Consider the following 24,939-nt stretch of genomic DNA (forward strand, 5'->3'; position numbering starts at 1 on the left):
GTTATTAATCTCTGTCTCTCTTCCACAGCATGTCTTTATCCTGTTTTCCTTCTCTCACCCCAACTGGTCGCAGCAGATGGCCCCGCCCCTCCCTGAGCCTGGTTCTGCTGGAGGTTTCTTCCTGTTAAAAGGGAGTTTTTCCTTCCCACTGTCGCCAAAGTGTTTGCTCATAGGGGGTCATATGATTGTTGGGTTTTTCTCTGTATCTATCATTATAGGATATACTGTACAATGTAAAGCGCCTTGAGGTGACTGTTGTTGTGATTTGGCGCTATATAAATAAAATTGAATTGAAATTAATCAATTTTCACACTTTGCAATGAAATCTAATGGTTCTGATTAGACTGTGTGAACTGTGATACTTGTGGTGGCTTTGCAGTTTATCACCCAGTTGGTTTCACATTCCAGCATCAAGGTACAGTTTTTTACAAACATACCTTCCTTGGACAGTTTGTACTCATACAAAAAAAAGAAAAAGAAAAAAAGAAGTCTTAGCCCAAATTGGACAAAATATTGAAAAATGTGTGAAGTATTTGTGAATAATATATTTAAATCATCTCTCTACTGACAACAGAGTACTGGCAGTTAATATCACACTAGAGGATGTTTTTGTATGTTCCAGATCACTCAGCTGGCTTGTCCACTAAAAATAAAGAAGAAGAAAATTAGATATGGCAGTTATTAGTTTAATATAAATCATTATGTCAAGACATTAGTTCTGAATCCAGATTTTAATTTATACTCACAAGTAATTGGTCCAATGGTGACAGGATTCATAAAAGCTGAGTTGGAAACAGAGCGATGTGTCCTACTTGTGCACGACTACAAAGGAGAAAAGGATGTGAATAAATAGAGAAACCATTTTGGATTATGGAGTAGTGCTAAAGTGAAATGTGGAACTCACTGGTACACAGTTGTAGTTCCACTGGTTGCACAGACTGAGGCTGCAGTGAAGATAAATGTCTCTGTATTGACCCTGGAGCAGGAAGAGCAGAGCAGAGAAACGAGCTCGGAGGGATGAGCCACTCTCAACTATTGACACCTTTAGGCGGTCAGTGGGACACCTGTGAGAGAGGAGGGAGGAGATCAGCAGGGTCCACACACTTCACTGTATCTCACAAAGCATTGGTGAGGTTGGAGAGATGCACATACTTGTTCTGGATGAGAGGATATTGTGTGGGATCATCAGGGTTTGGTGTGTGAGTGGCGTAGCAGTCCTCCAGAACAGCAGCCAAAACTGGATCTGTGTCCTCCACAGAGACGCCCACATACAGAGGTGAACCCACTGGGAGGAAGACTTGGCCTGGTGGATAAGACTCAGTGTAGTTGGAGTTGCGGAACAGAGACATGGAGGCTCGAGCTTTCGGACCTGAACCTGAAATTCCTCCAGTGAACCTGACAAAGGGAAAGAGAGTTATATTACAGGATGATCTCTCAGACACTACTTGCTGCTGTCTTTTTCCTGGTTTGTGTAAGAAGACAGCTTTGGATTTGTTTTCTTCATAAGTCCAGCTCCTCCAGACCATATGGTGGAAATGTCTTTGGCGAGGACGCTAAACATGCATCCATCAGTATGTGAGCATGTGCAGATAAAAAGTGCTTCAAGTGCATAGAATCAAGTACTTGAACGTGAATTTGGCTTGCAGCGTAAAAGCGCTTTGTGTGTTTAATATTAGTGAAAAAGAATTCTATAAATAACAGATCGTATAGCTGATCTAAATTTTATTCCAGTAAACATGTTTTTGTTATGTTAATTGACAAATATCCCTTTTCTGACTGGAAAGAAAACTTTATTTTATTTAATAATATTTTATTTTATAATTTTATTTAAATAATTTGAGTTCTAGGTATATATTTATTTTGAGCAAAAGGCAAAGTCTCTTGAGGAAATTGTGCGACTAAAAAGACATCCGCACTGGTAAAACGCTGCTTCCTGGTGGTAAATTTTTTTTAAATTCTGCACTGCATAATTACAAAATATATCTTTAAACTATAACTAGGCAGCAAACTGTTAACTGGATTGAGTAAAAAATTTAATATGGAACTTTCTAAACAAACTGTAACATTGTTGTTTGGAATGGTAGCCTCACAACTCAGCTAAAAACACTTAATGTTATGCATGAAGGATTTGAAAATGACTTTCAGTGGTCATGTTAAATTGCAAACAGCCCACAGTAATGCATGCTTACTCCGTCATAAATGGTTAAAAGAAACACACAAAGTAAACAAGATTGATCTTAATTATTGCAGTTTTTAACAGAATAATTGAAAAAGTGGGGTAATAACTATACAATTATGCACATGAGAGCCCTGAATTTTAGAGCTACATATACTAAGTGATGCTGCAGTTAAATTCAATGAACTTACAGGTCTGGCCTGATAGCTACATTCAGGCTGGCGTCTGTGTCCAGGGGATAAGCACAGGAGAAGGGAAGACCCACAGGAAGCATGAAGGACAAATTAGCCAGAGGGTAGATGAATAAACTGTTGAAGTAGATGACATGTGTGCTGTTGGTCTGAAAGACAAATGATTAAATTTTCAGTCAGTTCAGAAATCATGTCACCTAGAGGAAGTCTAATCACCAGAGACATCTCCACACAGGTGAATACAGTGAATTCTTAGTCGAAAAACGTCTTCTGTTGCTCACGTTTTTCTCCTTGGATTATTTTTTTTTTAAAAAGAAAAAAGAAAAAAGAAAGCCATTTGATCCCAAAAACAGTCTTAAGTACAGCATTTCTTTGTCCATGCTCAATCATCGAGGTGAGGAAATTCCAAAAAGTTGATTCTGTTCATCTGGACGTAGCGTTTTTGTTTCGTCACTCATCTAAGTGACTTCTTCAGTCTCAGCTGACTGCAGGTTTCCCCAACCTTATAAAAAGTACATTTGCATAATGACTGACACTAGCACCACAGACTAACAGTGCCCTGAGGTCAGTTTCATGACCATTAATATGCAAATTGCCATCATCACTGATCAATGACCATGAGCACCATTCACAGAGAGTTGGGAAATGGCTGCAATCACAGCACTGTAAGATGGTGAAAGTTGTACCCTTAAGATTCCTCCTCGGTTCAGAGATGGTCTTTCCTTTTTCACATAACTTGCCTCCTTGACTCCCCGCTCAAACTGGCATTCGATGAGTGACAAAACATTTCTCCAACTGAAATTTCCAGATGAACAGAATCTTTTTGAGCTCTTCAGTACAGCAGTTATAAACAGAAATATGAACAGAAAAGGCACAGCAGTACATCAATTTGATGCTGTGTTTAAACACAGAGCAGAGTATGTGTATGATGTAGATCAGGGGTGTTGAACTCCAGGCCTTGAGGGCCGGTGTCCTGCAGGTTTTAGATCTCACCCTGGGTCAACACACCTGAACCACATGATTAGTTCATTAATAGGCCTCTGGAGAACTTCAAGACATGTTGAGAAGCTCATTTAGCAATTAGTATCAGCTGAGTTGGATCAAGGACACATATAAAACCTGCAGGACACCAGTGGAGTTTGACACCTGTGATGTTAATAGCAGACAGTTGGTGTAGTAAGCCACCACCTCTGTTCAAAGATGGTTGTTCAGTGCACTTATATGGCTTCTTTCACTCCTCTTTTCTTTGCCATCTATAATCCAGTGTTGAGATCCCTTCCCAGACGCCTTAACGCGCACTCACATCCTGGGCCGTTTGACCTCAGGAAATCGCATGACAGGGTGGGGCTAGGTTTCACAATGAGCTCACCCGAAACCTAGGCTGATTGTGATCTACACCCGTTTTCACACCTTGGCTTGTGTGATTAGGTAGAGGATCATTAGGGAGTCCATTGTCCTTCTTGGGGGGTTACTCCCACAAGGCTTCAATCTGGGATTCTTCACCATTTGATCCTAGAACTGAAGAAGCTTCTCGGATGAGAGGTGAAACGTCTTCAAGCAACTTAAAGAAGTCCAGATGCTTTTCTTTCCAGTTTTCGTACAGGATATCCCTGTACTTGGCTGCATTCATCTTTCTCTTGAGTGCAACCAGTTGTCCTGTCCCTGCAGCTGAAAAACACCCCTACAGCATGATGCTCCCACCACCATGCTTCACTGTTTCGACTGTATTGGACAGGTAATGAGCAGTGCCTGGTTTTCTCCACACGTACCACTTAGAATTAAAGCCAAAAAGTTCTATCTCGGTCTCATCAGACCGGAGTTAGTTCTCACCATCTTGGAGTCCTTTGGGTGTTTTTTTAGCAAACTCCATGCAGGCTTTCATGTGTCTTGCACTGAGGAGAGGCTTCCGTCAGGCCACTCTGCCACACAGCCCCGACTGGTGGAGAGCTGCAGTGATTGTTGACTTTCTACAACTTTCTCCCATCTCCCGACTGGACTTCAACCACAGTGATCTTTGGGTTCTTCTTTATCTCTCCCACCAAGGCTCTTCTCCCCTGATAGCTCAGCTTGGCCGGACAGCCAGCTCAAGGAAGGGTTCTGGTCATCCCAAACATCTTCCATTTAAGGATTATGGAGGCCACTGTGCTCTTAGGAACCTTAAGTGCAGCAGAAATTGTTTGTAACCTTGGCCAGAAATGTGCCTTGACACAGTTCTGTCTCTGAGCTCTTTAGGTTCCTTTGACCTCATGATTCTCATTTGCTCTGACATGCATTCTGAGCTGTAAGGTCTTATATAGAGAGGTGTGTGGCTTTCCTAATCAAATCCAGCCAGTATAATCAAACACAGCTGGACTCAAATGAAGTTGTAGAACCATCTCAAGGATGATCAGAAGAAATGGACAGCACCCGAGTTAAATATATTAGTGCCACAGCAAAGAGTCTGAATACGTAGGACCATGTGATATTTCAGTTTTTCTTTTTTAATAAATCTGCAAAAATGTCAACAATTCTGTGTTTTTCTGTCAAAAGGGGTGCTGTGTGTACATTAATGAGGAAAACAATGAACTTAAATGATTTTAGCACATAGCTGCAATATAACAAAGAGTGAAAAATTTAAGGGGGTCTGAATACTTTCCTTACCCACTGTAGCTCTAAAGACGATATGGAGGAGCACATGCTACCACTGCTAAGATGATGAGATGGCAGGTAAATATCCCTCTGCTCCACTTTAAAGACATTCATTATTTGTTCCAAATTGTCACACATTAACTGAGCAGTAGTGTTTTTAATGGGACAGTTAAACAACAGAAAAAAGAAATAAATCTTTACCCTCAGCACATTTCCACAGGCACCTGCTCGAGCCTCCATTTCATACCAAACGAAATCATCACGAACTCTGACCCAGGAACAGTTGCTGGAAGCCAGGTTGCCGGAGAAGGGGTTCAAACCAGAGGATGACATGCTGCCCATATGCAGACCTACTTGGATTTTATCACGGCCACAAATTAACTGTGAAGTCTGGAGTGGAGGCTGCTGGACTAAAGAAAAAGACATGAGGTCACTAATTGAAAATGAAAGTAGATGAAAAAGAAAAATCCAATTGAGGCCAAGATGAGTAGCTCCATAAATCATCATAATATAACATTTGAAGTGCATTATTTCAATTTTTCAGTATGTAGGAAATTTTACTTACATTCACATACAACGCTGGCATCTTCGTTATGGCCACAGTTGTGGACTCCAAGCCCGTTGTGTAAACAGTCAGTTATTGACAATTCATTTCCAACACAGTCTACGTTGTCCAACCAGATGGGTCCGCTGCCCTCTCCAAAAGCTGCATTTTGTAGTGCTGAACGAGCGCTTCCACAACCCAGCTGTCTGCACACCACGTTGGCATCATTCAGGTCCCACAAATCATCACACACTGTACCCCACTGTCCATCATTGAAGATCTCCACTCTGCCAGAGCAGCGGTTCTGACCGTTGACCAGCCTCACTGATGAAGCAGCTAATAGAAAACCAAAAGAAGGAACACTGTCAAATTTTACTGAAACATTTTTCAATAGTAGTATCTGTACTTCTACTAATTTCTATACTTTTTCTGCCTGTGGTGGTGCTGTAAAAGATGCCACCACTACAACATGTCAGTTCATGATTCCAAGATCACCTGTTATTTCAAAGTGGAAACTCTTATCACAGCAGCACAAAGAATCATTCTATGTAAAGTTACAGAGCAGTGTCTCTGCGTGCTGAGGCACATAGTATGTTAAAGTGTCCAACACTCTGCTGACTCAATAACTGCAGTGCTCCAGATCTCCTCTGACATTAACAGCTGCACAAAAATTGTGCGACAGGAGCTTCTTTGCATGGGCTTCTATGGCTGAGCAGCTCCTGTACATGTGACAGGCACCTTTCCAGTATTTTTGTGTGTATAATGGGGGTTAATAGTTATGGGGTTCTTCCATATTCTTACTCATTTTCTTCTCCTTTGTTAAATGTTTTCAACAGAGGTGTAAGGTAATGCATGGACAAATTACTAATAAAAACAGAATTCAAAAATATTTAAAAAGACCTTAATGCTAGACAAATTCTTAACTGTAAGGACATTATGAAAGACATCTGACCTATTTTTCTAAGATATCATAACTTATAGACAAAAGATTTAATTACTGTGGATAAAGTACTTAATGTGGATTGACAGTTGTTCTACAGCTATTAATCCTCTCCGCTCTCTTTCAAAGGCAGACAGTTACATAGTTGGAATTCACTCTTTATAGCTCCACATGTTGATATTTACCTTCACAGACGACACCAGCATCCTCAGAGTGGGCACAGTCATGAGATCCAAACCCTCTGTGGTGACACTCAGAGAGCTTTGATTCGTTGCCTGTGCATGTGACATCATCCAACCAGATGGGTCCGTTGCCCTGTCCAAATTGTGCATTTGTTGGTGCTGAGAAGACCCTGCCACAGCCCAGCTGTCTGCACACCACCTGAGCATCCACCAGGCCCCAGGCATCATCACACACTGTCCCCCACTGTCCACTGTGGAAGATCTCCACCCTGCCAGAGCAGGAGCTGTTTCCATTAACCAGGCGGACCTCGCCCTCGACTGCTGTGCTGTTGCCCACTGGTGTTGTGGTAGTGATGTTAGCGGTCACATGTGTGGTGGTGAAGTTCTGCGGCCTTGGTGTTGTTGGAAAAACAGTGCTGTTGATTCCTGGTTGGACTGAAAGAAAAGTGTCTTTGAACTCAAAGGACAAACTCAGTCTGCAGTTCCATCAACATTAATGAGGATAAGCTCTTGTTAGTACATCCCAACATTATTGTTTTCTGACAAACTCATTGTTTACTTTGCATTTGACTCCATGTGCTGCACAACAACTTTCTATTTGAATGGTAAATTAAAACAACAAATTAGAATCAGCAGTAAGAGGTGGAGGATACCTGAAATATGCATAAAATTTACCTTCACAGATGATGCTGGCGTCTTCGCTATGACCACAGTTGTGGACTCCAAGCCCGTTGTGTCTGCAGTCAGTTATTGATGATTCATTTCCAAAACATGCTACATCATCCAACCAGATGGGTCCGCTGCCCTCTCCAAAAGCTGCATTTTGCAGTGCTGAACGAGCGTTTCCACAGCCCAGCTGTCTGCACACCACGTTGGCATCATTCATGTCCCACAAATCATCACACACTGTGCCCCACTGTCCATCATTGAAGATCTCCACTCTGCCAGAGCAGCGACTCTGACCGTTGACCAGCCTCACTGATGAAGCAGCTAATAGAAAACCAAAAGAAGGAACACTGTCTATGGGAGGTACTTCAGATGAAATGTGGATTTATAGAATAGTATAAAAACAACACAATCAGCTTTCTACTCTTTCTTGCATTTGCTGACAGGTGAAAACATTTTATTTTGGATTTTCTTTTTTCTTTTTTTTTTTTGCTAATTACATAGTTTTTAGAGGCAGTGTGTGTGGATTCATGGAAATGTTGCCATAGTAAGATTATCTTTAATTAAAAAAATGCATCATAATTCATGACTGAAAGAAAAGTGTCTGTGAACTTAAAGGACAAACTTGGTCTGCACTTCTATCAGCATTAATCAGGATAAGCTCTTGTCAGTACATCTCAACATTATTGTTTTCTCACTGGGAATCAAACTCAATTCATGCTCTGTGCACAGACTCCCCTACTTTAATTTACCATTTAAATATAAAGTTGCTGTGCACCACATGAAGTCAAATGCAAAACAGTTTAGAATATTTTTCTCATCAGTTAGATGTCAGCAGTAAGAAGTGGAGGATACCTGAAATATGCATAAAATTTACCATCACAGATGATGCTGGCATCTTCATAATGACCACAGTCATGGACTCCAAGCCCGTTGTGTCTGCAGTCAGTTATTGATGATTCATTTCCAAAACATGCTACATCGTCCAACCAGATGGGTCCGCTGCCCTCTCCAAAAGCTGCACTTTGTAGTGCTGAACGAGCGCTTCCACAGCCCAGCTGTCTGCACACCACGTTGGCATCATTCAGGTCCCAAGAATCATCACACACTGTGCCCCACTGTCCATCATTGAAGACCTCCACTCTGCCAGAGCAGCGGTTCTGACCGTTGACCAGCCTCACTGATGAAGCAGCTAATAGAAAACCAAAAGAAGGAACACTGTCTATGGGAGGTACTTCAGATGAAAGGTGGACTTATTAGAATAATATAAAAACAACACAATCAGCTGTCTACTTTTTATTTCACTGTGCTTGACAGGTGACAACATGTTATTTTTAATTTATTTCTATTTGGTTTCTATTCAACTGAGTTATTGGGTTAAGTTTGTGTAGAGTTATAGGAAAATTATCATATTAGGTTTATATTTCATTAAAAAATTTCTTATAATTCATGCCTGAAAGAAAAAAATACTTACTATGAAAAGCTCTGTAGGTAAAAACCTTTAGTATTATGTAACTATAAGCCATCTTAGATAAATCTTACCCCAAATGCATTCGCTAACAAAGTTGAATTTCACTGCACATGATCATATTTACCCGCACAGACGACACCAGCATCCTCAGAGTGGCCACAGTTATGAGATCCAAACCCTCTGTGTTGACACTCAGAGAGCTTTGATTCGCTGCCTATGCATGCAACATCATCCAACCAGATGGGTCCGTTGCCCTGTCCAAATTGTGCGTTTGTTGGTGCTGAGAGGACCCTGCCACAGCCCAGCTGTCTGCACACCACCTGAGCATCCGACAGGCCCCAGTTGTCATCACACACTGTCCCCCACTGTCCACTGTGGAAGATCTCCACCCTGCCAGAGCAGGAGCTGTTTCCATTAACCAGACGGACCTCGCCCTCGACTGCTGTGCTGTTGCCCACTGGTGTTGTGGTAGTGATGTTAGCAGGCACATGTGTGGTGGTGAAGTTCTGCGGCCTTGGTGTTGTTGGAAAAACAGTGCTGTTGATTCCTGGTTGGACTGAAAGAAAAGTGTCTGTCAACTCAAAAGACAAACTCGGTCTGCATTTCTATCAACATTAATGAGGATTAGCTCTCATTAGTGCGTCTCAGCATTATTGTTTCCTCACAAACTCATTGTTTACTTTGCATTTGACTCCATGTGCTGCACAACAACTCTATATTTAAATGGTAAATTAAAACAACAATTTATTATATTTTTCTCATCAGTTAGGTGTCAGCAGTAAGAAGTGGAGGACACCTGAAATATGCATAAAATTTACCTTCACAGATGATGCTGGCGTCTTCGCTATGACCACAGTTGTGGACTCCAAGCCCGTTGTGTCTGCAGTCAGTTATTGATGATTCATTTCCAAAACATGCTACATCATCCAACCAGATGGGTCCGCTGCCCTGTCCAAAAGCTGCATTTTGCAGTGCTGAACGAGCGTTTCCACAGCCCAGCTGTCTGCACACCACGTTGGCATCATTCATGTCCCACAAATCATCACACACTGTGCCCCACTGTCCATCATTGAAGATCTCCACTCTGCCAGAGCAGCGGTTCTGACCGTTGACCAGCCTCACTGATGAAGCAGCTAATAGAAAACCAAAAGAAGGAACACTGTCTATGGGAGGTACTTCAGATGAAAGGTGGACTTATTAGAATAATATAAAAACAACACAATCAGCTGTCTACTCTTTCTTGCATTGGCTGACAGGGTTAGGGTTTTATTTTTAATTGATTTCTCTTTGGTTTCTATTACATTGAGTTATTGGGTTAAGTTTGTGTAGAGTTATTGGAAAATTATCATATTAGGTTTATATTTCATTAAAAAATTTCTTATAATTCATGCCTGAAAGAAAAAATACTTACCATGAAAAGCTCTCTAGGTAAAAACCTTTAGTATTATGTAACTATAAGCCATGTTAGATAAACCAAATGCAGTCGCTAACAAAGTTGAACTTCACTGCACAGACTGTCTCTCTCAACCACCCAGGTTAGGAGGGAACTGAGGAGGATTAATGGCAAGAAGGCAGCGGGTCCAGATGGCATCAGCTCGAGGGTCGTCAGGTCCTGCGCGGACCAACTGTGTGGTGTGATGGAGCACCTCTTCAACCTGAGCCTGAGGCTGGGAAGAGTCCCACAGCTCTGGAAAACCTCCTGTGTTGTACCAGTGCCAAAGACTTCACGCCCCAAGGACCTCAACAGCTACAGGCCGGTGGCTCTGACATCCCACCTGATGAAGACCCTGGAGCGGCTGGTCCTGGCTCAGCTTCGGCGCCTTGTGAGCTCATCACTGGACCCACTTCAGTTTGCCTACCAGCCTGGCATTGGAGCGGATGATGCCGTCATTCACCTCCTACATCGCTCCCTCGCTCACCTGGAGACCGCTGGAAGCACTGTGAGAATCATGTTCTTTGATTTCTCCAGTGCCTTCAACACTATTCTTCCCTCGGTTCTGAAGGACAAGCTGGAGAACTCTGGAGTGGACCATCACCTCACTACCTGGATTTTGGACTACCTCACCGACCGACCACAGTATGTGAGGACTCAGGGCTGTGTGTCGGACAGGGTCGTCTGCAGTACGGGGGCCCCACAGGGAACGGTTCTGGCTCCGTTCCTCTTCACCATCTACACTGCAGACTTCTCCCACAACTCCACCCAGTGCTTCCTGCAGAAGTTCTCTGATGACTCTGCTATAGTCGGCCTCATCACTGATGGGGACGACAAGGAGTACAGAGGACTGACTCAGGACTTTGTGGACTGGTGCCAGCTGAACTACCTCCAGATCAATGCCAGTAAAACCAAGGAGCTGGTGGTAGACTTCCGCAGGCACAAACATCCTCCACTGCAACCACTGAACATCCAAGGTATGGACATTGAGACTGTGGACAGCTACAGGTACCTTGGTGTTCATCTGAACAACAAACTGGACTGGACTCATAACTCAGACGCCCTCTACAGGAAAGGGCAGAGCAGGCTGTACCTGCTGCAGAGACTCAGGTCGTTTGGAGTGGAGGGCCCACTCCTGAAGACCTTCTATGACTCTGTGGTGGACTCAGCCATCTTTTATGGTGTGGTCTGCTGGGGTGGCAGCATCTCTGCTGGGGACAGGAAGAGACTGAACAGGCTGATCCGAAGGGCCAGCTCTGTTCTAGGATGCCCTCTGGACCCAGTGGAGGTGGTGAGTGACAGGAGAATGGTGGCTAAGCTGTCATCCCTGCTGGACAACATCTTCCACCCCATGCATGAGACTGTGACAGCACTGAGCAGCTCCTTCAGTGGGAGACTGCGGCACCCACGGTGTGGGACGGAGAGATTTCGCAGGTCTTTCCTCCCCACTGCTGTCAGACTGCACAACAAAGACTTTAACTGATCAAACACACACATCCACAAATGTGCAATAACACAAATGTGCAATAATCTTTCTGGCATCGTTGTATTTTTCACTCTGTTGTATATAGCATTTGTATTCTATTTTTATCCTATTGTACATTTTATTCTATTTTATTCTACTGTATATAGTATTCTATTTTTATTCTATTCTGTACAGTTGTGTACTGTATTTATTCTTATTTTATTTTATTCTAATTGTCCTTCATAACTTTTGCACTGTCCACTTCCTGCTGTGACAAAACAAATTTCCCACGTGTGGGACTAATAAAGGTCATCTTATCTTATCTTATCTTATCTTACATGATCATATTTACCTGCACAGACGACACCAGCATCCTCAGAGTGGCCACAGTTATGAGATCCAAACCCTCTGTGGTGACACTCGGAGAGTTTTGATTCGTTGCCTGTGCATGCGACATCATCCAACCAGATGGGTCCGTTGCCCTGTCCAAATTGTGCGTTTGTTGGTGCTGAGAGGACCCTGCCACAGCCCAGCTGTCTGCACACCACCTGAGCATCCACCAGGCCCCAGGCATCGTCACACACTGTCCCCCACTGTCCACTGTGGAAGATCTCCACCCTGCCAGAGCAGGAGCTGTTTCCATTAACCAGACGGACCTCCCCCTCGGCTGCTGTGCTGTTTCCCACTGGTGTTGTGGTAGGTGAAACCGGTGTAGTTGTGTTCACCTCTGTTTAAAATAATCATCATCATCATCATCATGCACTCAGAAACCACCAAACCAAATGAATCATTTAAAGGTTAATCATATTTAAAGCATGAGATTACCTGCACAGTATGCAAGGTTGCACATAAATGGCTTCACAAGTTTGTAGACATAGTAGTTTCCATAGCAAAGTTTGACATGGATGGTGTGTGACTGAAAATAGCAGCAGCTGCCACTCCAAACATTGCACACAGTGCGATTTACAATTTCACCTGACCCTGTGGGATGAGGTTGTGTTATCCACAAAGGCGCATGGGTTCCACACCTGTTTGATTCCACACACCTCTCTGGAATACGAGCACTGGTTTGGTCCAGAAACAGGCGATACCAGCCTTCCCAGTTTATATTTTGATCACAGTGTAGGACCTCAGTATTTGTGTTATTTGTTGAACGCCAGTCATCATTCAGTGTTGTGTAGTTCTGACAGGGGTCCACACATTGGGAGTTGATGCAGTCCATGCCTGAAGGACAAACTGTGTTTCTACAGTAGAACAGGACAGATTGGGAAGAAACAGCTGATCTGCTCTTGGAGGAAGTCTCCAGACATTCATATGATCCCGGTTTGTTGTGACAAATCTGAGGTGGTGTACACGGTGAGTTTGGGAGGGAACACTCATCAGTGTCCACACAGCCCTTCTCTGAGGACCAGTGGTAACCTTGGTCACAGCAAGAAGAGTCACTGCAAACTTTTGGGTCATAGCAAGTGAGGCCATCACCTACAAAACCACCTTTACAGACACAAGAGAGGGCGTGACCGGTGAAGGTGTCACCTCTTTCTCGTGACTCCAAGCAGGTGGCTTCATCATGACATGAATCACAGCTTGTAACAGGAGTCCCTGCACAAAGAATAGTCACAGCATGCACTTAAATAAATAGAAGATTTTTGATTTTTGATTCATAATCATTTTGAAACATCTTTTGAAATCTCACCACAGTGGAAAACAGCTGAGTTTAAAAAAAGAAAAGAAAAAGATTTGAGTAATTTATTGTAATTTAGATAATTCTTCAAAATAACTGTTTGGAGCCATTTCATGTCACTTTGAATACTCTTTACTGAATATGAGGTGAATATTTGTCTACTTTTCAAACTGATATCTCAATAACATACCTTACCTAGAGAAGTATTTCTAAAGGAAAAATGTGAAAATGTAAAATTAACAAGTTCATTGTAGTTTGGATTTAAATAGTGCGTTAATTAGAGGCCATACATATTTGACAAAAGAAAAAAGTACCATTAAAAGACACCAGTCCATTAAAAAATGAATTTATGTCTAACTAGAGATGATTTACCTGAAGAGCTTCCTGTGAAAATATGCACAAATATGAGTAAAAACAGTCCAGCAGGCATTCCCATTATTGATCACATCCACGACTCAAACTAGATGAAAAAGACAAAGGAAGTGTTTTAAAACTGCATTTTTACATTATCTCATCTTATTCTGCATAAAATCTATCACTTCTGATGTGTTTGTACTTACCCTCGAGAGACTCTGAGAATCCAGCGCTTAAGCTCACAGTGAGTGTGAGGATGAGAATTTATTGGCCTGTTTTTGTGTGCGAAGGACAAATAGAAGTGATTGATGGGGAAAGTGGGTAAGACAAAGAACTTATTCATATGACATCAAAGGAGTTATTCATTAATCTATAGAAGAAAAAGAGTCACGTTCACAATGAAAGGGCACATCCACAAAGCCTGTGTCAATAATTTTTATTGTACAACAATCAGTCATAGTTTGATTTTTGCACAATCCAGCACTAATTTTTCTCACAAACTGTTCATTTATAACCATCTCACATGATAAAGAGTACACTGAGTTTTGTGCAGTGGAGCTATCTTCCAGACATTCCGAAATGTTGTTTGATCCAATAATCTTGTTTCGAGTTCCTGCTGGCATCCAAACTTTCAACTTTTCAATATTTCTTATGACAGTTGAACCCTGCTGATAATCATGCATGAATTTAAATGCCACAGGACATTTAAGTACTTTTACAGTTAGACCCATAAGGTTTTGGAAGAAGACTGTGGTTTTTTTAGTTCTTATAATTTTAATCAAACATTGATGTTGTGAAAGACTTTCATCTTTAATATGAGGGGCTTTACAACCATTTTGCTTTAACTGTTTAGAACTTACAGATGCTTGTGCGTGTGTTTCTTTGCCTTCTGGTTTGTATTTAGCAACTGAAAAGTTGCTCTGTTGGGTTGAAATCTGCAGCTCAACAGTCTGACCGACTTGGCCATTATTCCTTTCCTTTGCTTTGAGAAATTCTTGGGTTGTTTTTGCAGCTTTTGGTCATTGTCTGAACAGAGCCCTGTATCCGTCAATGTTCATTCTGCTAATTTGTCAATGTTCATCTGGCAGCAACATCATCAGTAAACACTAGTGACTCAGTTCCTATTGGCAGTGTAGATTTTAACCTCTGGTTAAAAGTGTAACCAGAGGTTTGCATCTAAACTATCTATTATTCATGAAGACATCTATTAGTGTAAACTGACAGTCATACACCTACCTCCTCAAAAGTGTTCTTGACTTGGTTAGATGTTGTGAAGTTGTTTTTCTTAACCAAAGAAAGAATTCTGTGATCATCTTCTTCCATCTTCTGAGGTTATTCAGGCCTTTTGATATTGCTCAGCTGGCCAGTGCATTCATTCTTTTTAAGAACGTACCAGATTGTTGATTTTGCCACTCCTTTGCTTTGCTTTCTATTGTATTTTCAGCTTCCTTCACTTGCATTAACATCTCTTTGAACTTCTGTATTGAGAGTTTAAGTGGACAGCTACCAAATATACAAGTCCAAATGGAAGTTCAGCACTTGGAAATCTTTTATCTGCTTAATTTGTCATGAAACCTGAAGAGATCAAGCCTCACTTTGCCATCCAACTGTTTATCAAATCTCTGATTACTTTTGGGTGTATTTATGTATAAAGAGTTAATACAATATTTTTGTTGAACTCCTTGAATTAAAGCTGAAAGTCTGCACTTCAATCACATCTTGATGTTTCTCATTATAATAATCTGTACAGAGGCAAAAATACAAAAAAAAAATCTGTCATTGTCAAAAAGCTTATAGACCTCACTGTATAACATATTTGTTCTTTTGTGTGTTGTTCTCTATATTTATCTGACTGGCTTTGAAAAAAAAATGGTTTCAATAAATCAAATTGGCTTCTTAGAAAACAGGAGTGGCTCAATTTGACCTCTATTTGACTGACTGTTCTCATTTTCCGGGTCAATTTATTATATTTTTATTATACTGGCATGTCACTTCTTATCATTGCTTAGTGGAATAAACACCATTACACAATATTTATTCAGAGAATTCCTTGTTCTTCTTTTTTGATTAATGATTGACTTCTTTGTTCAATACAAGAAAAGTTTGATAGGAAGGAGCATTATTAAGAAAGCACATATTTGTCTTCCTCTCAGGATGTATTTAACACTGACTGTGGAGACCAAAGTAAAACATAAGGCATTATACATCACAATGTGAGAGTAACACTGCAATAATCATTTTGATCTTTATCATTACTGTATCATTTTATCGCATAACTGAACCTGTTTAAGCTAAAAGGTCGGGCAATGTACATTTTCTTTACTTTTCTCTTTCACACCATGTGCCTGTATCACACCGCTCCAGTCTTTCTTTTCAAAACTGCAAAACTGGCACAAATAATAATAATGTTGACACTGATTATTTCAGTAATATATTTAGTAACAATGTATTTTTAATGTCAGTCCAGCCAGTGTTTCAGGGTTACTAAAACACAGATAACCGGGTATTCTTAGTTTCTATGCAGATCTTAGCTGAGATTAAGTAAAGACAAACAACAGTCAGCTTTAATTTAGAGCACACTGTTTGACATAAGAGGTCTTTAAGAGCACAAAAACTTAATGTCTTGGAGACATGGGACTTCACTTCACATATTATAAGGTACAGTAGCAGCGGGCTGGCAGTATCAAACAATGTCAGTGTTGCCATACAAAATTTCTTTAAAATTAACTGAATGAGCCTCTCCCCCTAAGACAGCTGGGATCTCTTCTGTTCTCTTTCCTCATTCCTGTCTCCATGGTAATTTGTCTGTTCCCCAGTCATGTCTCTGTGTATCCCATCATGTCTGGTAAGTTCTGTCCCTCGTTCTCTTGCTTTCTCTCTGTCCCTAACTCTCCCACCCTTGTTCTGTGTCATTTTAGTTTTGTCTCTGTCTTGTTTACTCACCTGTTCCACCGTAGGAACACCGTCTACGTGTTTCCCTGGCTCCCTCTGTTCCCTGTATTTATTCAGTCTGTGTCTCAGTGTTTGTTTTGCATACTTCGTGTTTTACTTTGATAGTCACATGTGCTGTGTGCAGCGTGTTCTGTTTTGTTTCCCTGTCTCATTATTTAGATTATGTCCTGAGAGAGACAATCACATCTGCAAACTTGATTATATGTCTGTCCTGGTAGAGGCTCTGACATTCATTTGTATAATAACAAATAAACGTGGGAAAAGGACACAACCTTGAGTGGAAGATCCATTTAAATTTCAGTAAGCCAAGAAATCAGGCCAGAATCAAGATTAAATGTACTAGTGAGACGTCTTGCTAAAATATGGGGCTGAATACAATTAAAAGCAGATGAAAAATGTGCAAAAAGCAAAAAGTCCACAGGTGGAAGCACAGCTGACACTAATCTGACTGACAAGACAGGAGAAGCAAAAACTGAACATAATACACATGAAATAGAAGACTATCAAAATAAAACAGGAAGTACAAACACTGACAGACTAAGAAAACTGTAAACACAAAAACTGGGTTGAAAAGTATTTGATATATGAAGCTAAAATTTCACAGCTCTCATTGTTTATGTTTAAACTTTTGCATAAAAAAGCTGAAAATATTCTAAATATTTAAAATGGGATTGCCCATATACCCTCTTGAAACCATTGATTCACACCCACATCAAGTTTCAAAATTCTAAGTTGTCTTTGTTGTCCAAAACCAGAACATTTGTTTTGCCAGAATTCAAATATTAGTGCAGACCTGACCGTTGTTGCCTAAAGTGTGGGCAACATCCGGCCAGTTGGTTCTCTGTGATCTGAATGAATAACAATTTTGCATTGTCGTGTCAAACACATGTGGCTCACCTTATAGGCTCATCTTGTTCATGGGAATCTTTTATCTGTTTATATATTAATTTCTATTTGTGTGATTTCAGTTATTACATTATGTGGTATAGTAAAAAAAAGACACACATACAGCACCTGGAACACAAAAATTAGGAAAATACACAGATACATAAATCAACAATCTTCTTATAGAGTGAGAGAGAGAGTTGGTCTGAGAATGCCTTTGCCACAAATGTACTTGATAATGAGGGTGGGAAGCTGCAGTGACGCCCCAGCGAGGCCCCAAATGGGGTGCCCACGGCCAAAGGGTGAGAGTCCCAGAGGACCAGATTTAACGAGCAGTCGACCCTGCTAGAGGCTGGCTACCCTGGTACAAGTCGAGAACAGGGTCCCATGAACTATTAAAACAGCCTAGAGCTCTGAATTTTTTCAGAAAGTGTCACAGCTTGCAGGGGCAGACCGTGTGTGAGTGCGCGAGCACCCAGGCACAGACACAGGTGAGGAGACAAAACTGAGTTTAAACGAAAAGCGAGCCTTTATTATGGCTGATGTCATTGAGTCCAAACAAGGCAAAAAGCACAGTGATGAAACAGAACTAGAACTAAACTGGGAAACTAATACTGTGATACAACTATGAAAACTCAGAAGACTTTGACGAAGAAAACTATGACTATGAATACAAAGACTAAGACTGTGACTACTATTCAATTCAATTCAATTCAATTTTATTTATATAGCGCCAAATCACAACAAAAGTCGCCTCAAGGCGCTTTATATTGTACAGTAGATCGCACAATAATAAATACAGAGAAAACCCCAACAATCATATCATATGACCCCCTATGAGCAAGCACTTTGGCGACAGTGGGAAGGAAAAACTCCCTTTTAACAGGAAGAAACCTCCGGCAGAACCAGGCTCAGGGAGGGGCGGCCATCTGCTGCGACCGGTTGGGGTGAGAGAAGGAAAAACAGGATAAAGACATGCTGTGGAAGAGAGACAGAAATTAATAACAGATATGATTCGATGCAGAGAGGTCTATTAACACATAGTGAGTGGCTGGAAAGGAAAAACTCAATGCATCATGGGAATCCCCGGCAGCCTACGTCTATTGCAGCATAACTAAGGGAGGATTCAGGGTCACCTGGTCCAGCCCTAACTATATGCCTTAGCAAAAAGGAAAGTTTTAAGCCTAATCTTGAAAGTAGAGATAGTGTCTGTCTCCCGAATCCAAACTGGAAGCTGGTTCCACAGAAGAGGGGCCTGAAAACTGAAGGCTCTCCCTCCCATTCTACTTTTAAATACTCTAGGGACAACAAGTAGGCCTGCAGAGCGAGAGCGAAGTGCTCTAATAGGGTGATATGGTACTACAAGGTCATTAAGATAAGATGGGGCCTGATGATTTAAGACCTTGTATGTGAGGAGCAGGATTTTGAATTCAATTCTGGATTTAACAGGAAGCCAATGAAGGGAAGCCAAAACAGGAGAAATATGTTCTCTCTTCCTAGTCCCTGTCAGTACTCTTGCTGCAGCATTTTGGATCAGCTGAAGGCTTTTCAGCGAGTTTTTAGGACATCCTGATAATAATGAATTGCAGTAGTCCAGCCTGGAAGTAATGAAGGCATGAACTAGTTTTTCAGCATCACTCTGAGACAGGATATTTCTAATTTTAGAGATGTTGCGCAAATGGAAGAAAGCAGTCTTACATATTTGTTTAATATGTGCGTTAAAGGACATGTCCTGGTCAAAAATGACTCCAAGGTTCCTCACAGTGTTACTGGAGGCCAAGGTAATGCCATCCAGAGTAAGAATCTGGTTAGATACCATATTTCTAAGATTTTCAGGGCCGAGTACAATAACCTCAGTTTTATCTGAATTAAGAAGCAGAAAGTTAGCGGCCATCCAGGCCTTTATGTCTTTAAGACATTCCTGCAGTTTAACTAATTGGTGTGTGTTACCTGGCTTCATGGATAGATAGAGCTGCGTGTCATCTGCATAGCAGTGAAAATTTATGCTATGTCTTCTAATGATGCTGCCTAGGGGAAGCATGTATAATGTAAATAGAATTGGTCCTAGCACTGAACCCTGTGGAACACCATAACTGACCTTAGTGGGTGAAGAGGACTCTCCATTTACTTGAACAAATTGGAGTCTATTAGATAGATATGATACAAACCACTGCAGCACAGTACCTGTAATACCTACAGCATGTTCTAATCGCTCTAATAGGATATTATGGTCAACAGTATCGAACGCTGCACTGAGGTCTAGCAGGACAAGCACAGAGATGAGTCCACTGTCAGAGGCCATAACAGGGCTCTAGACTAACTTTTTGACATGGGCGCACCGGTACGCCTAACTTAAAAAATTTAGGCGCACCGGCACAAAAGTTAGGCGCACTCAAATTTTTCAACCGCTTCGCTTAACACCGCAGTTTTACATGTGCACCTTCTTTGGGGGGAAGTCCATACAGACAATATTCATTTCTAAATTATTAACTAACAATCTTGTGCTTAAAGTGCTTTGTCAATATTGTAGAAAATGTTAAACTTAATCATCATCTTGGCCTGACGACCTGTTTGCTGCTGCCTGCTGCTGAAAGGCAGTGGGGAGAGGGGACACTTGGGCAGTGCATTTATTGCAGCATGAAGTGTGTTTTCTGGATACACTGCTGCTTTTTCAGCATTCATGGCACTGTGTCAGAGCTGGCTATGAATTTCAGACAGATCAGGCCTTAACTTAACACAAAGGTTATCAATCGTTCTTTTCATCTTTTCTTATTACCCACAGCTACATCCACTTCTCTCAGGCCTAGGCTGCTCACTAGAGCTGGGTATCATCACTGATTTCTATAATCCATTCGATTCCGGTTCTCAAAGTCCTGATTCGATTCAATTTAGCCTCAGACAGTCAGAAATATTATAATTCTGATCATTTATCAGTACTGACACTTGTGAGACTTCATCAGAATTGTGAACATCACAGTAGATGCCTTTGTGTCAAAGTAACTGACAATAAAACACAGAAAAACATGAAGGAGATTTTCCTGGTCTGGCTTTTTATAACAGATAACCTTAAAAATATTCTGCAATATTCTGCAATTTTGCATAATTTTAAGAAGTTTAAATTTCTTCAGTATTGAACAGCAGAAATTAGGCTTTCTTGTCGGACGTCATTTACATGAAAAAAGAAAAAGACAGCGGTGTAAACAACGGTAGGCTGGTGGGTAATAAGCGAATGAATAATCCAGAAAACAGATTTGAGACGGGAAACTGTTCTTGAAGTACACACAGGGAGCTGTGTAGGAAGTGTAATTTTTATCGTGGGGAAGCAAAACAGCAAAAGTCAGAGGGAATTCATGACGACATTGATCAAATGTGAAGCGTAGTTTGCTGCTTCTTTTGCTGCTGGCTCGGCGAATTTTGGTTGGAGAGACAAAACCTGCAGCTCAGAATCAGCGCAAAAAGACGTAAACACAGAGCGACCCGACGCATCAGAATCGCTAAGCTCCGACAGCGTGTCCGTCTGCGGGCCGTCCGGTGAGAAAGCCGAGAAAGACAAAGCTGATTCTGATGCGTCGGGTCGCTCTGTGTTTACGTCTTTGTGTGGAATCCGTTAATGAATTGATATCGCCTTATTAAAGCTACTCACCTCCCTCTTCTACCTGCACTTTCCACTGGACCACGGCCAATCAGAGAGGTCCCGCCCCTGACTATCTCTGATTGGTTTAGTCCACGATAGGGGCATAATGTGTGTCTGTTGTTGACCACACGGAGTTGCAGAGATTTTTTTTTTGTTACCCAAACAGGTGCGACCAAGTGTTGGTAACAGTTGGTCGCACCGGTGCGACCAAATGTTTTTCTTTAGTCGCACCACGGAAAAATTTGGTCGCATTTGCGACCAAATTGGTCGCACTCTAGAGCCCTGCATAAGAAGATCATTTGTAACCTTCACTAAAGCTGTTTCTGTGCTGTGATGAGCTCTGAAACCTGACTGAAACTCTTCAAATAAGCCATTCCTCTGCAGATGATCTGTTAGCTGTTTGACAACTACTCTTTCAAGGATTTTTGATATGAAAGGAAGGTTGGAGATTGGCCTATAATTAGCTAAGACAGCTGGGTCTAGAGATGGCTTTTTGAGTAAAGGTTTAACTACAGCCACCTTGAAGGCCTGTGGTACATAGCTGGTTATTAGAGATAGGTTGATCATATTTAAGATTGAAGAATTAATTAATGGCAGGACTTCTTTGAGCAGTTTTGTAGGAATGGGGTCTAAAAGACACGTTGATGGTTTGGAGGAATTAATTATTGAAGTTAACTCAGAAAGATCAATTGGAGAAAAAGAGTCTAACTTAACATCGATGGTACTAAAAGTAGCTGTAGATAATATTACATCTGTGGGATGATTATTGGTAATTTCTATGAAGACATGGGGGGTGGTAACACAGACGACGCGACAGGGAACAACTGGAAACACACGGACTAAACACACAAGGTGTAATCATGGGAAGTGGAAACACATGAGGAAACAGCTGACACAAATACACATAATGACACAACGGGGGAAGTGTACACTAAACACAGAACATGAAAAAAAATCCTTCAAAATAAACAGGAAACATGACAGGACGCATACATGACATGAGCTTGACAATCATGAACCACGCAGACATGAAACATGACAGCTTAAGACATGAGCCAACAAGATAAACTAGACACATAAGGTGATGACACAAAGTGACCTAATAAAACAACTAAAGACTAAGCAACTTAGGGGCTTAAGATAACTAGATGAGTCTGACAAAACAATATCATGTACAAAGAACCTCAAACCTATCCAAATAATAGAAGCCACAAGAACTAAACATATTTTCAGTAAAAACATAAGTCAACAATACAGAAACTAAACACAAAAAGCTGGGTCACAGACCCAGCCTGTGACAGAAAGGTTCATAAATGAACATTTGCTTTGGCCCTGTGCCTGTCAGTGCCGCTGTACGCTACTTTTCCCTTTTAAATTCCCATCACAGGAAGGCAGGTGCATCCTCATGAAAAACACTGGTCTCAGCTGGAGAAATGGAAAGATAAATAAATAAAAATTATTAATACAGTGTAATCAGGAACCATTAGATCACCAAAAATGTGCCTGAGAGCAACACCAAGCCCTAGTAGGTTAACATTCTGGATTTCACAACTTATCTTTGTGTGTGTCTCTTTGTTCCAGGGCTTTGGCTGGTGTTCCTTTTTTCTGTTACTAATTACCTGACTTCTATATTTTTCTATCGATAATCACCACACCTGGCCAAATTATTCTGCCAACTCAAGTTGTCACTGTTATCTCATTATCTCTGATAGAAGCTGTTTGTGAGTCTGCAGGTGTTACTGACCTGAAGGCAGTTGGTTCTCAGTTGTGGTCCCTCCATACCCCACACCCAGGCAGTAGGAGATCACGCTATCCACTGAAGAGCGGTAGAAGGCCTGCAGCAGGTCCAGATTAATCTTTCTCTGTACAAAGAGGAAGTGCAGCAGCTTCTGAGGCTTCTTTACCAGGCCGATGCTGTTGCCACTTTGGGTCAGTTGCTTTTCTAATTAAATGTCTAGAGAAGCTAGTAAAGCTTTGAGGATGTAGTAGAAGGTTGGCATGAGGAACGCCAAACAAACAACACTATCACACAACCAAAAACACAGAAAAGCTGGACAAGAAACTATAACATGTTTAAAAACAACATATAACAGACTGCTTGTAGACAATGATTTAAATGTATTTTTGTGGCATTTTAGTCACAAACTTGATGAAACATAATGTCAAGAGATTTATTCTAAAAGACACTTCTTCAGCTGAGAGTCTGATGGTAGAAACACACACACGCTGCAGTTTTTACTTGCAAGGGCGGTCACAGAGCGCTCACACGAGAGTGGGGGCCCTGTGATGTGCGCTCTGTTCTTGCACTTGTCTTTATTTATATACAAAAGTAATACAACAGTGAATATGTCTATTCATAGACAGAGGAATGTTAGTGCGTATGTATGTGCATATGCAGGTGTATGTGTGTGTGTGTGATTCTGAAGGACGCGGCCCCTCTTCTTGTTAGGGATGGAAGATAAAAGTGTCCAGCTCTCCTCTTCCTGGTAAAGAGTGAAACTGCTCGTTCCGCTCTTATTATCGCTGTGGGAAAAAAACTGATAAGAAAAGAACAGAACAAGTCTTATAGTGAACAACAGTCTAAGTCATCAAAAGGTTATTATGCAGTATTCTATCACATGCAAACTTATATCATTAAAAGCTTATACTGACTACTAAGTACAATTTTCCATTGACACATAATTTCTGATAATCATTGCAAACTTTTATTTCCTTTATTTAGAAGTATGCTGGACAGACACGTAATGTCAGTGAAACAAGTCAAATGGTTTTATCTGCAAAAACATTGTTCTTGAATGTTTGACACTTGTAAATGTTTGACAGTGTAAACTCCAGTCTGGGACTTCACAGCTGTCCTGAATGTGAAAGAAAGCACGAGAATATAAATAATATAACTACACACACACACACACACACACACACACACACACACACATGCACTTTCTGATAAACTGTCTCAGACTTATCTCAAATTTTTATGATCCAAAGTTTGGACATACATAAAGATTGTATGAAATTTTAACTTCATAAATCAAAGTTCTTTCATCCAGCTGACTTTTGCACATTGAAATCTGAGATAATGTTTAAACATGAAAAGGAGGGGGGAGGGGCGGTTGTTACACACGCAGTAGCACAGGAACAGAGCGGGAGGGAGAGAGAGAGAAAGAGAGCCAGGGACAACAACGTCACATTAGAAAGGTAATTATCCACAACTATTTTCAGTTGCGGATGATAAAGGATTCAGAAAGTTTATTCATGCAGGCCCATATGACAGAGAATGTGCATCTTCTTTTTGTTTTCATATTTTAATTTATATTTAATTGTGTTGTGGTTTGCAGTGTTTTGTGTTGTTTCACTTTAAATTTGTTTAAAAGAAAAAAGTTGAAAATTTAAATAGTTAAAAGTTGAACTGTGACTACCCAGATAGCAAGGAAACATTGAAACAATGTTGAGTCAATATCAGGCGACGTCATTGAATCAACGTTGAAGTGTGACGTTGACCCAACGTCACTCTTGCACCCATTTTTAACATTGAAACAACGTCAGGTTTTGATGTTGAATCAATGTTGAAACCTGACATTGATTCGACGTTATATTTTCTAACACTGTTGACATTGAAACAATGTCAGATTCTGATATTGAAACACTGTTGAGATATGGTATTGATTTTCCACCTCTTTCGCACAGTTGCTTTTTATTGAAAAAAACAAAAAAACAAAAAAGGTCAATAGACATGTA

The 24,939-nt window shown here is 41.0% G+C and overlaps 1 protein-coding gene across 1 annotated transcript; it reads right to left on the reverse strand.

Annotated features, from left to right (window-relative positions):
- Positions 1-623: 623 nt before the first annotated feature.
- On the reverse strand, positions 624-23,359 carry LOC134629791 (deleted in malignant brain tumors 1 protein-like). Its single transcript, XM_063477307.1, has 16 exons — positions 23,348-23,359; positions 22,946-23,063; positions 12,521-13,294; positions 12,048-12,422; positions 9,617-9,991; positions 8,904-9,237; positions 8,205-8,503; positions 7,337-7,651; positions 6,665-7,096; positions 5,561-5,875; positions 5,197-5,405; positions 2,368-2,516; positions 1,153-1,395; positions 905-1,064; positions 747-822; positions 624-643 (listed from the first exon to the last, which is right to left on the reverse strand). Exons 1-16 carry the CDS (start codon positions 23,357-23,359, stop codon positions 624-626), a joined length of 4,206 nt encoding a protein of 1,401 aa, XP_063333377.1.
- Between the last annotated feature and the right edge of the window lie 1,580 nt (positions 23,360-24,939).

The sequence above is a fragment of the Pelmatolapia mariae genome, linkage group LG6, assembly GCF_036321145.2.
Source record: "Pelmatolapia mariae isolate MD_Pm_ZW linkage group LG6, Pm_UMD_F_2, whole genome shotgun sequence".
Classification (NCBI taxonomy): Eukaryota; Metazoa; Chordata; class Actinopteri; order Cichliformes; family Cichlidae; genus Pelmatolapia; species Pelmatolapia mariae.